The sequence below is a fragment of the Phocoena phocoena genome, chromosome 1 (genome assembly GCF_963924675.1).
Source record: "Phocoena phocoena chromosome 1, mPhoPho1.1, whole genome shotgun sequence".
In the NCBI taxonomy this organism is placed as follows: Eukaryota; Metazoa; Chordata; class Mammalia; order Artiodactyla; family Phocoenidae; genus Phocoena; species Phocoena phocoena.
This window is the reverse complement of record NC_089219.1, coordinates 185,930,275-185,945,470: the sequence shown is the minus strand read 5'-3', so window position 1 is coordinate 185,945,470 and position 15,196 is coordinate 185,930,275. Positions and strand designations below refer to the sequence as shown.

The 15,196-nt window shown below is 58.6% G+C and overlaps 1 protein-coding gene across 1 annotated transcript; it reads right to left on the bottom strand.

The window, feature by feature from the left end:
* Positions 1 to 1,030: 1,030 nt before the first annotated feature.
* On the bottom strand, positions 1,031 to 3,458 carry SHISA4 (shisa family member 4). Its single transcript, XM_065894549.1, has 5 exons — positions 3,386 to 3,458; positions 2,943 to 3,114; positions 2,065 to 2,198; positions 1,251 to 1,418; positions 1,031 to 1,077 (listed from the first exon to the last, which is right to left on the bottom strand). The coding sequence occupies exons 1-5, from the start codon at positions 3,456 to 3,458 to the stop codon at positions 1,031 to 1,033; spliced, it is 594 nt and encodes a 197-aa protein (XP_065750621.1).
* Positions 3,459 to 15,196: the final 11,738 nt, after the last annotated feature.

The window sequence follows — 15,196 nt, the reverse complement described above, 5'->3', positions numbered from 1 at the left end:
CTTGAATTAAAAACTGGCCCACGTCTTCGGGAGGCGAGGTCAGGGGGGTGGGGGAGGGGACCTGCCTGGCCCAGTAGAGACACAGAATTGGGCCTGGGGGCCTCGTGCCTTGGGCTCCCCTGGTGCTCCAAGGCAGCTGACAGCACCTGCCCAGGCTGCCTCCTCTGATGGGGAAGGGCAGACCTGACCAAGCTTCCTGTACACGGTTCACCCTCAGGACAGCCCCGAGGCAGCGTCTGCATTCTACAGATGAGGACGCAGAGACCCGGCAACCTCAGCAGACACAGACACACCCAGGTTCGACGGGGGCGGGGCCCGAGTGTGAGTCCAAGTGTACCGAATAGGGGCAGGGGCCCTTGTGCGGCGGTGGTGCCTCACTCGCCGGCCCCTCGTGGGGAATCTGTAACCAACCAACAAGCACCCTCTTCCCCGCAGTGGCAAGATCCGCCTCCCGGCTCTGGGAACCAGCCTGAGGAGCCCTCAGCCTGGGGGCTTCTGCCTGTGCTTCAGCCCTGGCACCCGCCCTCCCCTGCTTCGGGGCTGCGGGGCTGCCGGCAGAGCCAGGAAGTTGTGCGTGGCCCAATGACACAACCCACGTGACATGTCATTACAGCTTTAATCCAGCAGCCGGGGCACGGCCCGTGGGGGCGCCAGCAGGAGGGCTTCTGCCCACGGCCAGTGGAGCCCCCTCAGCCCACGGCGGGCAAACAGGAGCAGCCCAGCCTTCCCGGCTGGCGTCCTGGGAGGAGAAGGGACTAAAAGAAAGCAGGGGCTGTGACCCAGGCTTTCCTGTCCTTCCCCCGCCCCGGATAAAAATAGTCCACGCGTCCCAGGCCCTCCCCACCCACCCCTCATTCACGGCCAAGTTCCAGCTCAGCTCCTGTTGCTCTCCCTGGGGCTCTGCTCCCAGAAGGTCTCAGGGCGTGGCTTGGTCTGGGGCCTGGCAAGCAGAGGACCCTGCCCACCCCCGGGCCGCATGAAGGTTCAGGAGGGGGCATCCCTGAGGGACGGCAGAGACGCAGCTGGCTGCTCAGGCTCCCGGGTAGGAGGGCTGGGGTGGCATATATGGGGGAGGAGCTGCAAGCCAAGGAGACAGGGTGAGGGTCACGATGGCACGGGAGGGCGCAAGGGAGCCCCTGACCGCAGGGCCACGCAGGACCCACGGGGCCGAGGCAGCCTGTAGGTCTGGGAGAAGGACTCGGGTTGTGAGGGGGTGGGGGCGGGCAGGTGGGAGCAAAGGGCTCACTTACCTGCAGGGTTGTAGACAGGGGGCCCCGCCGGGTAGAGTGGATACTGGGGTGCAGGACCACTAGGTGGGTACATGAAGCCAGGCTGTGGGGCCGCAGGGCCAGCTTTGGGGTCCTGGGGGTACGGGTACACCGGCTGCACTGGGATGCCTGTCATTGGGATCTCCTGGCCTAGTTGGGGGCCAAGGACCAGTATTCAGAGCCCTGCCTCCATGGGAAGCCACCTCCTCCGGCCCGGGAGGCCCTGCCGCCTCTGCTCCCAGACCCTGCTCGGCCGAGTCCAGCAGGGAGCCTGCGGGTGGCCCCCGCTGGTCGGTCTGGGTTCGGCAGTTTGCTCCCTCAGGGGGTTTCAGAGACCTCCTGGGCCAGAGAGCACGGCCTGGGGAACGTCTTACCTGGGCAAGGAGATGGCCGCTGTGGGGCTGGAATCTTGCAGCCTAGAGGAGCTGCCCCCAACGGGGGTCCCCCCACACTGATCCCCCGCCCGGGCGGGAGTCACCGTGCTCACGCCCGCCGGTCTGGGCTCAGGTGCAGTCACACACCAAGTCAGGCGCACGTCCTCGAGCACGCACGGAGCGCACCCGCGACGTTCACGCTCCAGGCCCCACCCCAAGCGCTTCCTTACGAGCCTCGAGCATGCGCACACCCAGGGCACACACGTGGATGACGGCAAGCGGTGCAGGCGCACTCGTGCATACCAGGCCAGCGTTCACACAGGCCCCTGGACGCTCCTGTTCCCGGGGTTACGTGCTGGCAAGTGTGTGTCTGGAAGCTCACCCCCGTGGGTCTCAGCCTGGCCCGTCCCACGCGGACGCACCTTCAAATGGGCTCTGCAGCTGCTGGCGCCGGCGGTACAGGTAGCAGCAGGAACAGAGGAAGCAGCAGATGGTGATGGCGACCACGGCCACGAAGAGGATCACGGCGGAGGCGATGCCCGCGATGGTCTTGGGACTTAGACAAAGAACAGGTCCCCTCACCTTCCAACCTCAAGGGCGGGATCCTCACCACGCCGACAGTAACACTGGGCTCGGACCCCTGGCCGGCGGGGGGCCACCACAAACCGAGATGTGGGTCTCCCGGTGGGGCTGTGCCCGACTGGTGTGGGTAGATCTTAGGGGACCACGCTTCCCGGAAGGCCAGGCAGCCTGCTGGCCAGAGAGTGGCTGGCGGAGATGTGGAGTGTGTGCCCCCGTCCATGACTTAACTGGTTAGACTCTATCCAGCACGGGAGCCCTGAAAGCCCCCTGGGAGATGATCCAGAGCTGTTTTCTCAGATCCCTCTTTAATCACAGTCTCCCTATACCTGTTCTATATGTCAGCGTCCCCTCCAATAAGAAGTTTGAAAACCACTCATTGTGTCCCCCCCTTTTCATAGAGAGGAAACAGTGGCCCACCCGGGACACGTCCTCCCCAAGATCATGCAGCTGGTGAGCAGAAGACCTGGGAATCAGACCCCGTCTCCCACCTTCCGGCCAGAGCTCCACTGCGCCCAGAGCTCCACTGCGCCCGGGTGCGCAGGCCCGGAGCGAGGGGAGGGCTCGGCCCAGCCAGCGGTGACCACATGACGGTAACTAGCCAGCCCCTCCTGGAACTCCCCAGCCCCGGCGCTACAGCCCCGCTTCGTGCCCAAGCCGGAGCCCTGGGTGTGGGCGAAGGATGTGGAGGCGGACAAGGAGGGAAGGGGCCGGAGCCCACCTGAAGGCCAGGCAGTGCTTCTGCTGCCTCTCGGTGATAAGCAAGGTCAGGTCCCGGCAGCAGTACCGATGGTAGCAGGTCCCGCAGCAGAAGGTGAAGAACTCGCAGTTGAAGCCCGGATGCCAGGAGCCATTCCGGTCCAGGTACCACAGGCAGTCCTCGCCGGCCAGCGCTGCGGGCACGGACGGGGGTACCCGGTGGCCGCCCAGCCCCACTCCCACTCCCCCTCCCCGGAGCTCCACCCTGGTCCCTGCGCCCAGAGGCCTCTGCCCGGAGCGGCCCCTGGGGTCGGCCCCACGCCCGGCACCCGCCGCCCTCCCCTCCCGCGGACCCCGCAACGCCGGGGCGCGGACTCCCCCAGGGTCTCCGGGGCGCGGGCTCTCCCAGGGTCTCCGGGACCGCGCGCAGAGACCTCTCCCGCGCCCCCGGCCCCCGGCCCTTACCCAGGGGCGCCCCCAGCACCAGGAGCGCGATCGCGGCGAGCGGCGCGGCCCCGCGGAGCCCGGCGGGCGGCATGGCGGGGCGCGGGGAGCGGCGCGGGGCGCGCAGGACGACGCCGGCCGCCCAGCTCCGCGGGGCCAGCGCGCCCGCCGGCTCCTCTCCGCCTACTCTGGGCGGGGCTCGGCCGGTCTGCGCTGACCCTGCCCCCGCGCTCCGCCCGTCCGGGCTCCGCCCAGGACACGCCCAGGACACGCCCCGAGCGGGCTCCTCCTTCCAAGTCCCCCCCGGGACCAGTGGCTGCTGGGCGCTGCGGCCGGCGGGGCCCGCCCCCTGCCTCGGCCCAATCGGCGTCCCGGCCCCCAGAAGCCCGGATCCTGGTGCCACCTCCGAGTGCTCAGGCGCAGCGGCCAACCCTGACCTTCCCTGTGCGGGACCTCCTCTGCCCCAGTCCAGCCCGGGACATCCTGCGGCGGCGAGAGGAGAGCGAGGAGGCGGGGGTCACCCCGCCCCCACCAGAACACAGGCGCCCATTGAGAGGCAGCTCAGAGCAGCTTTGTCCCCGCCGGGCCCACAGGCCTGGACCCTGCCAGCTGCGCTGGCTCCCTGAGTGGCCCCTTCCCCCTCCGAGTGGACAGCCCTGGCATGCGCCAGCCTATGGCCTCACCAGTCCGGATGGCAGGCAGCTGGGGCCACCTGGGGACCATCCAGTCCGACACCCTTGACAGTGAAAACCCCTTTCTTCACAAAGCAGCCCCGCAGAGATACTGCAGTAGCCAGAGAGCATAGGGAGGCCCTGCCCCCCACTCCCATAGGGAGTCATCAATCTTCTTGCAAATTTGTACCGAGTATTGCTAGCTGTGCCCCTGCTCCAGGGGCTCCCTGACCAGGAACATGCAGGGGACCAAGCTGTGGGAAAAATTCAAAGCTTCTCTTAGCTCCTCTGTGTGCATCCTTCAGGGCACTCAGACAGGCCCCTCATTTGGGGCTCCCCGGAATCCCACGAGCGAAACTAAGCTCACTGGTGGTATCAGTCCGTTTTACAGACAGAGATTTCTAGGATTCAAGGGTGTTAAAGGGTTTGTTCAAGGTAATAGAGCCAGTAAGTGGCAGGGGCATTCTAAATCCAGCTTGCTTCGCCTACTGAGTGGGAGAAGGTGTTTGCAAATGATGTATCTGATAAGGGTCAAAATCCAAAATATACAAAGAGCTCATACAACTCAACATAAAAGAAAATAGATTAAAAAAAATGGGCAGAGGACCTGAATAGACATTTTTCCAAAGAAGACATACAGATGGCCAATAGGTACATGAAAAGATGCTCAACATCATTAATCATCAGAGAAATACAATTCAAAACCACAGTGAGATGTCACCTCATACCTGTCAGAATGACTGTCATCAAAAATACAACAAATAACAAATTTGTTGGTGAGGGTGTGGAGAAAAGGGAACACTTGTACACTGTTGGTGGGAATGAAAATTGGTGCGGCCACTGTCGAAAACAGTATGGAGATTCCAAAAAATAAAAAATAGAACTACCATACGATTCAGCAATTCCATTCCTGGGTATTTACCTGAAGAAAGTGAAAACACTAATTTGAAAAGATTTATGCATCCTTGTGTTCATTGCAGCATTATTCACAACAGCCAAGATATGGAAGCAACCTAAGTGTCCATCGACAGATGAATGGATATACAAGATGTGGTGTATTCCTACAAATGACTACTACTCAGCCATAAAAAAGAATGGAATTTTGCCATTTACAACAACATGGCTGGACCTGGAGGGTATTATCCTAAGTTAAATAAGTCAGAGAAAGACAAATACTGTATGATGTCCCATATGTGGAATCTAAAAAAACAAAACAAATGAACAAACATAAAACAAAAACAGAGTTATAGATGCAGAGGACAAACAGTGGTTGCCAGAGGGGAGGGGGCTTGGGGAGAGGAAAGAAAGAGGTGAGGGAGATTAGGAGGCACAGACTTCAAGTTACAAAGTAGAGTCACAGGGATGAGGAATATGGTGTGAGAACTATAGTCAACAGCTCTGTAATATCTTTGTATGGTAGCAGATGTAACTAGACTTATCATGGTGATCATCTTGGAACGTATAGAGATATTGAATCAGGACTTCCCTGGTGGCGCAGTGGTTAAGAATCCACCTGCCAATGTAGGGGACACGGGTTTGAGCCCTGGTCTGGGAAGATCCCACATGCCGTGGAGCAACTAAGCCCATGAGCCACAACTACTGAAGCCTGCGTGCTGCAACTACTGAAGCCCACGCGCCTAGAGCCCGTGCTCTGCAACGAGAGGCCACCTCAATGAGAAGTCCGCACACGGCAACGAAGAGTAGCCCCCGCTCGCCACAACTAGAGAAAGCCCGTGCCCAGCAACGAAGACCCAACGCAGCCAAAAATAAATTAACTTAAAGAAAAGTAATAAAATAATGCTTTAAAAAAAAAGAAATATTCAATCACTATGTTGTGAACAGGAACTAACAGTGTTGTAGGTCAATTATGGACAACCAAACAAACTCATAGAAAGAGATCAGATTTGTGGTCACCAGAGGAGGGGGGAGTTGGATGAAGAGTCAAAGGGTACAGACTCCCAGTTGTAAGATACTAAGCCCTCGGGCTGTAATGTATAGCAGGATCAACATAACGAATACGGCTGTAGGTTATACGAGAAAGCCGTCGAGGGGCTAAAGTCTGAGTTCTCATCACAAGGGTCCAGCAATCCAGGTGGCTCCCATGCCCAACAGCAGACAGCCAGTCTCTCCAGTGCCCTGGGCGTGGAAGACCCAACAGAATCTAAACAGGTTAGGGAAGGGCAGCCAAAGAAGGCGCTGCCCTGTCCTGGGCCCCTGTGGGCGCTGGCACCCCACCAGGAGAGTGGAAGTGAGGAGAGGGTCGGCTCCTGCCCCAGGAAGCGGCTGGTAGTCTGATGGGGGCGGGGCGGGGGGCAGCGTACATCTGTCCTGACGCAGAAGCCGTGAAAAATGCCACAGAGATGGATGTATGGAGAGAGTTCCCAGGTCCTCACGCCTGACGGTGTGTCCATTCCCAGACCACAGGCTCTGTGAGTGTGGGGACCATAGGGCCCTGTGCTCCCTGTGACCCCCCCCCGCCCCAGCCCTCACTGCGGGGGCTGCCCCGTGGTTGCTGAGTGACTCTCAGATGAAGGGCTGTCTCTTTCCTGCCCCAGCTGCGCGCCGACGTGCTCTCAGAGCCCATTTGTTGGAGCTCCTCTTCAGCATCCCTTCTTTCCGTGTCTTTATTTCTTCCTTCCTTAGGAAGCAAGATCTTAAATCTCTCCTATTAAAACGAAATAAAGCAAAGCAAAACAAAACCTCATGTTTCCCCAAACTCATCCCTTTCTAGCTATTTCCCTGCTTTTCTCCAAGTAGTTCTCCTCAAAGTTTACACCCCTGGGGCTTCCCTGGTGGCGCAGTGGTTGAGAGTCCGCCTGACGATGCAGGGGACACGGGTTCGTGCCCCGGTCCGGGAGGATCCCACATGCCGCGGAGCGGCTGCGCCTGTGAGCCGTGGCCGCTGAGCCTGCGCATCCGGAGCCTGTGCTCTGCAACGGGAGAGGCCACAACAGTGAGAGGCCCGCGTACCGCAAAAAAAAAAAAAAAAAAAAAGTTTACACCCCTGGTTCCTGCTCATCAGGACACCCAGCTCTCAGCTACATCAGTGATTTTTGTTTTTTTTTCAATTTTTACTTTTTGGCTGCGTCGGGTGTTCGTTGCTGCGCGCGGGCTTCTCACTGCGGTGGCTTCTCTTGTTGTGGAGCACGGGCTCTAGAGCGCAGGCTCAGTAACTGTGGCGCACGGATTTAGTTGCTCCGCGACACACAGGATCTTCCCGGACCAGGGCTCGAACCCGTGTCCCCTGCATTGGCAGGCGGATTCTTAACCACTGTGCCACCAGGGAAGTCCGACATCAGTGATTTTCTAATTGCAAAATTCTAGGAAAACTTTTCAGTGCAGGGGATGAGAGGTGACTGGACAAGGGCAGAGGGTGAGGAAGGGGCCGCGGGCAGGCCAGAGGCGAGAACAGCTAGCCATGGGAGGGCTGGCGCTTCTCAGCAGGGGGTGCTGGAGCCTGAAGGCGGGGAGCTAAGGCCCGAGAGCTAAGGCCAGCCCTGTGGCCGTGACCGACCTGGACCTACGTGTTGAGCCAGGTCTCCGGGCTGGGAGGGAGTGAGGAAGAGGCTTGGGTGGGAAAGCTGGGGGCCCTGGAAGGTGGTTGTGCAGACAGATATTTAGGCCTGGAGGGGCTTCCCCAGACCTTCTGCAGGCAAGAGCACGTGGGAGCATGGTCCCCTCAACAAGCTGGCCTCCCGGCCCCCAGTGAGCGGGACAGACACTTTCCTGGACCTGAGGAGGCAGAGTGCGTTGAGTGTGATGATAATGGCAATACTAACAGCTAACTCTGCAAGTGAGTTAGAAACCGTGCACCTCAGACTGGGACTAGAACCCACATGCTGGGACTCAGACCCGGCCAAAACCCAGTCTTCCAACTGAGATCACACACCTGGTTTTAGAACTTCATGAAGCTCAGGTTCTTGATGTCTCGTTGCAGAAAGAATTCAGTGAGAGAGAAAGTGATAGGTAAGAAGTGGATTTATTTAGAGAGAAGCGCACTCCACAGAAAGAGCGGGCCATCTCAGAAGGCGAGAAAGGCAGCAGGGGCTGGGGCTGTCAGCTTTTATAGGGGTGGGTAATTTCATAGGCTAATGAGTGGGAGGGGTATTCCAGCTATTTCAGGAAGGGGCGGGGATTTCCAGGAATGGGGCCACCGCCCACTTTTTGATCCTTCCGGTCGGCCTTGGAACTGTCATGGCACCTGTGGGCGTGTCGTTCAGCCAGCTGATGTGTTACAGTGAGCGTATCCTGGGGCTCACGGTCTAGTGGAAGTCCACTCGTCCGCCATCTGGGACCCACTCGGCTCTAATCAGTTTATGTCGTGTCCTCGGGCTACGTCATTCTTTCAAAGGTTGTGTCCTGCCCCCTTCCCTCCTGTTTCAAGTTTGTCCCATTGTACAGATGAGGAAACTGGGGTTGGAAGTTAATTTTCCCAGCTCGCGGTGGGGCTGGGATTTAGAATTGACTTTTGTGACTTCAAAGCCCAGGCCTTTCCACTTCACCTCCTGCCTCTCCTTGAACGTGTGTAAAATGCTCCGTGCCGGGCCAGAGCAGTATTTGGGGAGACCTTGGTGCGGTGCGCAGCTCTCATCCCCAGCACTCTGTGTGGGAAGCAGGGGCAGCGGGGGCGGGGGGAGGGCAGGGCAAGCCCGTGACCCAGTTTGGGCTTGGCCCGGGGCTGTGGCAGTACTCTGCTGACTCATCCCACCGTGGGGCAATGACCAGGGCCTCCTCCCCGCTGCTTGAGGCTCCTCTTCAAATCAGAGCAGACTGACCTGGGCATCCCCGAGGCCCCCCTTACCTCCCCAGGCCCGGGGCCCTGGGGCCTCCACTCCAGAGGTTCCTGCCCCTCCCGACCGCCTAGCCCATGGTCCAAGCTGAGCCATCTTGAGACCAGAGTGACTCCCTTCCCTCCTTCCCTCGCCTCTGGGCAGTCAGGCTCTTCTTCAGGAGAGCCCTGCGGGCACGCTGGCCTCCTCCACCCCGCGGGCCTCTGTCCACCCAGCTCCTCCAGAGAGGTCATTACACCGTTTTGTCTGCCTGATGTAATCTCATTGCACTGAAGGAAGAGTCTCCTGGCTCCTCTGCCCCAGGATTAACACACATTTCTCCTTCATCAGGTTTTCCCTGGTGTCTAGCTTTTAATTTTTTTAATTAATTTATTTTTGGGTGCGCTGGGTCTTCGTTGCAGTGCGCGGGCTTTTCATTGCGGTGGCTTCTCTTGTTGCGGAGCACAGGCTCTAGGTGAGCGGGCTTCAGTAGTTGTGGCTCGCGGGCTCTAGAGCGCAGGCTCAGTAGTTGCGGCTCACTGGCTTAGTTGCTCCGCGGCATGTGGGATCTTCCGGGACCAGGGCTCGAACCCGTGTCCCCTGCATTGGCAGGCGGATTCTTAACCACTGCGCCACCAGGGAAGCCCCAAGCTTGACTCTTGCTGTAAACGGAACGCTGCCTCCTGTATTTGTCCTCTTGGTGGGGGAGGGATGTGTGTGTGTGTGTGTGTGCAGGGGGCGGGGGGGGGGGGGGAGGTAATGGGGACGGGCCTCACCGCTGCTCCAGCTCCAGGTAGGAAGGAGCGCTCTTCTCTAGAGGGATTTTTGTCACTGCCTTTGGAGGGTTACCGCTCCCAGAATGCCGGGCTTCTGCTTCTTTGCAGAGTCCCAGGACAGTCTAGGCAGAACTTGGGCAGCCAGGGTCTCAGGAAAGCAGGCAGAGGTAGCCAGCCTGCCCTGGGTGGCTGTAGGAGCAGCAGAGGTCCAGGTCCGGCCAGCGGGGCAGACGGGGAGAGCCAGGTTGTCTTTAAATGGCACCTTACTCAGCCTGCAGCCCTGCCAGCTGGGCAGGGTGGGGCAGACAAGTGCTATTTTGGGACTGAGGGTAAGAGAGGAAGAAGGCTCCGCTGACAGCTCTCCTCTGTCCCCACTCCCTCTCCGGGGAAGGGCTCACTGACCTGGGGTCTGTTTTCAGCCTGACCCCGCGTGGACTATCTGCGCAGATGCGAACGGCCGGTCTTCCTCGGCAAGACCGGCTGTGCGAGGGCAGCTCCAGGTGCTGAGAACGCACTGGGCTCGGTATTAGCCTAATCATGGCCCCCGCGGTACCGGCGGTGAGGCGTTCCTCAGACCGGGAGGTGGCGGCTGGGGATTCAGCAGCTCGTCCAAAGCGGCCCCAGGGGATGAACAGCCGAGCTGGGATGCAGGATGCAGAGTCCCCGCTCCGAACCACCGGCCAGGGCAGGGGCCCTGCTCTGCCACTTCCTGGCTCTGCGAACTGGAGAAACTGCCCAGCCCCTCTGGCCTCGGCTTCCGCGCTGTAAACGGACTAGGGTTCAGTCAGACCCACCAGAACCGCAGGTCAGCCGGCAGAGGCACTCTGGTCCTTCTCTCTATTCAGCGGAAAAAGGATTTGCTGGAGGTCACTGGCAGGTCACAGGCGGGGCCTGGGCGGAACTGGCCCTCCTTACCGCAGCCGGTGAGCACGCGGCCCGGCAGGGGAGCCGGGCTGGGAACCAGGGGTGCAAGAAGGCCACGCTTCTTTCTTTCAGTCGAATGACATCAGACCGAGTCTCTATCCTGCCAGCTGGTGGGGAGTTCAGTCTGTTGTCCCTATGGTTTGCCCCCCCTGCCAGGATCCCAAAAAGGTCCCGGGACCTCACACAGTGCAAACACGGGGGCGGGCTCTGCAGATGTGAGTCTGGGGGGCCTGCGAGTCCAGCGGCCTCGACTTAACGCGGCCCAGGCACAGGGACCTTCCGGGGAGCCCCGGTGCCCCGAGTCCAGCCCTCACATCTCCGGGTGCTCTGCCAGGATCAGGGCAGGGTCCTCACGACTCACGGGCCCGCGGACTTCTAGAAGCTCCCTTCCTGTCTTCTGGGACCCTTCCCCCTCTCTTCCTCCAAGACCCTGGGCCTAATCTCAGTTGATGCAACCTTTCAGTCAAGGATCCAGAAGCAGCTTATCCTCAAACAGTTCTGCCTTCCCCGTGCAAAAGCAGCTAAGGCAAGGAAGTGCAAAAACTCGGCTATGTTCCTGGAATAAGTGGAGAGAAAAAAACCTAGTGAAAGTAGATTAACACATCGATATTTTATAATGTCACGCAGACCAACATGGAAAAGCTCTGCTTAGCAGGTGGTAGGCAGGAGCCGCCGCCGCCGCCGCCTCCGTTTCTGTCCCCCGCACCCACAGCAGGACCCTCACAGAGCTGTCTTCCCAAAGGCTCACCAAGGCCCTAATTTAGGAGCAGCATCTGTGAAACTGAGTCACTCTAACCCAGTGAGTCAGGGAGACCGCCACACACAGCTCCCTGCGACTGCAGGGTGGGGAGGCAAGGGGCAGACGCCCCCGCCCAAGCCTGAGGGTCTTCAAGCCGGTCCTCTTGATGTGTAACCACAGCCCCGAGGCAGGTGTCAGTTCCCCGTTTCACAGAGAAGGAAACCGGGGACCGGAGGTTGTCGCTTGTCTCAGCCTCGTAATCGTGCATCTCTGGGCCTGTTTCATCCACCTGTAAACGGGGTGGACACAGCACCTACTCTGTAAGGTTAGAGCTGACCCTTGAACATGGGTCTGAATCATGCGGGTCCGCTAAGACGTGGGTTTTTCCAACAGTAACTACTACAGGATCACCCTGTCCCTGGTTGGTTGAATCGCAAATACGGAGAACCGAGGGCCTCCTGTAAGTCCTAAGTGGGCTTCCGACTGACTGCCCCTAACACCCTCCTCCCCAAGCCACGGTCAAGGATCCACGGCAGAGGGTCTAAACGAGATCAACAGGTGACACGTAGAGCAGCCCTGCATTCTGTGCTTCTGTACATCGGCAGCTGTCAGCCGCCCTGCAAGGGCAGCCTACCCCATCGCCATTAGCCATTCCCTTCGGGCAGTGGGCACTCAACCCAGAACCAATTTCTCTCGTAACATCCCCAGAGCCACCGCACTGTTTCTCATCCCCTACTAGACTGGCTCCTTGGGGAAGGGGCCAAGCCCCTTGCACCCGGCAATGGCCTTGCGTGTGAGAGAGGCTTGATGTTTGCTGAAACGCAATGGAAACAGAGGAGCCAGGAAATCGGCTGTGTTATCATCTCCTTAGTGGCCACGGGTCCGCCGGGTTAGTGTCTTCCACGGGACAGGCCTTTAACCTTCCAGAGCGATGTCCTGTCTGCCCAAGTCCCCCAGCCCTTCCAGCTTCTTTCCTCGACACGATCCAGGCCGTCCACCTGGCCTTCCCCTTGTAGATGGGCCTCCTCTGTCACAGAGTCCTCGTTGGGCACCAGACGGGACAGAGCACTCCAGGCCCGCTGCCAGGCACAGGACGCTCTGGATGCTGTGCTGCGACCCCAGCCTTCGTCTGTACGGGGGTTTTGCAGAGACGCGTTGAGTAGCTCCTGGCATCACAGACACTCAGTACTGGCACGGTGCTTTGGAATCCTTGGCTTTTTTCATGGATGCTCTTGTCAGTCCTCATCTTTGAAAACCTTACACAGAGATTCTGCCCACTTTTTGCAGCTTGTAGAGATGTTTGGACCGTATCTGAGGATAGGATCAGTGCCTCCCCCTCCGCCCTTGTCTAGGACCTATTTCTTCTGTAAATGGCCTCAAACCCTCTTCTGGAAGGTAAGGCATAAAAAAACCCTCATCAGCCACTTACATCAAAGGAGGGCTGAGGACAGAGTGCCCTGGGGCACACCATAAACCACCCGGTGGCTCAATCTGCAGAGAGCTGGTGGACAGTTACCCACTTTTGCTTTCCCAATGCTTTTGCTTTCACCGTGTCCAGATTTCACCTGGTATGTTATTAAGACCAGACACTGAGGCCAGTTTGACATCACTCGCCTTTACACTTTATCGTGCTTGCCTGAGTCACTGGCTGGCCCGTGCTCCCCAAGCAGCGGCTCGAAGGTCAGGGGCGTGTGCTCCTCGGCTTCCTTTCCCGCCTGTGCGCTTTCGTACCCGTGCGCTTCTCTCCACTGAGAGCTCTGTGAAGCCCTGGGCGAGGCCCTGGTGTCCTAGCCGCTGTTCTTCAGGGTCAGGGGACCTGAAGGATCTCAGAACAGCCAAGGGCTCTTATTCTCCAACGGTCTGACCTTGAACTCCAACTCCTTGCAAACAGGTTGCCACCCTTTCCATACTGGAGCTAGCTCTCTGGCCAAAAAGACAGACACAAAGGAGGAGCTAGCAAGTAACTTTTTGTCAGTTCCCCGGGCCTCCAGCAGGTCTTTTTCACCTCCTGCCCTGACAACATATGTAGTCTCTGAACTCTCTTCCTCAGGGATAGAATGGAAACGCCTAGCGGGAACCAGCTGTCGAGGTAAACGGGATACGTGTGTGAAAACGCTCTGGAAGCACGAGAAGTGCCTGCAGGCCGAGGGCTGCCTCTGCTCTCGCCCACAGCGCTAAGTCTGTGGGGCGGGGGTAGCCCCCCCACATGCTGCCGCGACCCTTTCCTTCAGGACTGAAGTTCTGAGGCAGGGGGCCCGGACCTCCCCAAAACCAGCGAGAGGAAAGCAGGAGGAAAGGACCTTGCTGGAGGATCACTCCGGCACTGGATGCAGACGGGCTTCCTAGGGAGCAGGCCCGGCCACTGTGTGGGAGCCCCGCACCTCCCATGCTGCTGGCACGAGACCACTCCTTTGTGCTGCTGGCACGAGACCACTCCTTTGTGCCTATCCGGGACATCCTGGCCTGGTGGACCTTCAGCACCGAGCCCTGTCTTCAGACCTACAACCGTGGGGCGAGTCTCTGAGCATCAGTGGCCAGACGTGCCGTCATCTCCCCAGAATCATGGGGGGAGGAGCAGTGGTCAGAGGCGGCATGAGCCCAGGGCCTGGCTGGCAGCCCCGGGAACACACACACACCACCCCCCTCCCAGGCTTTCCACTGCAGGTGGGGGGCAGTGACCAGCAGGGACACCTAGCGGCAACAAGTCCCGAGGCTCCCAAGGCAGCCCCGCAGAATCAATGCCCATGGTGGGGGGTGGTCTTTCCTTGAGAGAGTTAAATTCAGTTTATATTCTATTTTCCCGCCGAGACCACCACCCTAAAGGAATACTCTGCAGCTATTAAAAAATGGGGCGCTGGGTGTGGGCAGCACCAAAAAAGGGGCCGCCGGGCTAATTCACCTTCCTCCTCCTGATTTCTTATCCTCATTCACTTTTGAGCCCACCACAGACAATTCCCAACTAGGAGAATCAATCATTTCCTCTAGGTCAGCTAAAACACACAAGGGTGTCTACTACATGGCTCTACCTAAGCCTCTCCCCTCGTTTTAATTTTCCTTCTAAAAGGAACAGAAGGCAGAGGTGCTGAGACACCTTATACCATGCAGACTAAATTCATTTGTAAAGATTACTTTACTCTCCTAGAAAAATACACATTGCAAATTTGAGGGCTACAACTTACCCATCTTAGAGAATTCCTGAGGGAGAGGGGGAACCTCTGAATATCAGACTGTGTGGGGATGTGTGTGAGAGGCATGTTAAATATGGTTGGGTCAGGTGGACCTTTTAAAAAAATCTGTTTTTCCCCCATTTTTTTTTTTTTTTTTTCTAAAAAAGGAAAAACAAATTGCCACGTGTCTGGCTTATCCCGTGCGCGCACGTATACAGAGGAACAGCGTCGGGGAGGGGCTGTCATGCAACGAGGCAAAACCAACATGACCTCCTTCGACGGGGAGTCTCAGTGTTGCAGGAGGAACAGGGGTCCCTGGCGCTGCTTCCCCTCGCTCCTACGAGATCCAGCACGTCTGCGGTAGGGGGCAGAAAACACCACTGTCTCCCGAGGGTATTCCTATCTGAACACGTCAGATGTCCTGCGAAAGGAAACAGGTCCACTTTAGAGTATGAACGGGCGCGACTTGCGGTGCTCCTCAGGCGAGGCCAAATAATCCATGAACACGTAAAACCCTTCTGGGCGCTATGCTTCTGGCCCGGCCAGCAGAGGACTCTAGGAGCAGAGGTGGGCACAGCTGGGGACAAAAAGGTTCCAGAGACGGGCTTCTTCAGGGTACTTCGGGAAATGTCCTTTGTTCCAGCATTCCTAGGTGATGGCACTGGTGAGCCTGGTTTGTACTGTCAGTGTCACTCTGCAGAGGCCGCTCCCGGCCGAGAAGAAAGTGCATCTCAAGGCCAGCGAGGGCCGCAAAACGGTGTGCGTCGGGGCGGGAGGAGGACCCTT

What these genes read in the sequence shown, in the direction of transcription:
- SHISA4 (XM_065894549.1), bottom strand. Translation starts at nt 3,458, where the DNA reads ATGCCGCCCGCCGGGCTCCGCGGGGCCGCGCCGCTCGCCGCGATCGCG. An exon ending in GCTGCAGAGCCCATTTGAAG is followed by an intron (nt 1,419 to 2,064) that starts GTGCGTCCGCGT and finishes GCCCCCAACTAG; the next exon opens with GCCAGGAGATCCCAATGACA. An exon ending in CCCTGTCTACAACCCTGCAG is followed by an intron (nt 1,078 to 1,250) that starts GTAAGTGAGCCC and finishes CTTGGCTTGCAG; the next exon opens with CTCCTCCCCCATATATGCCA.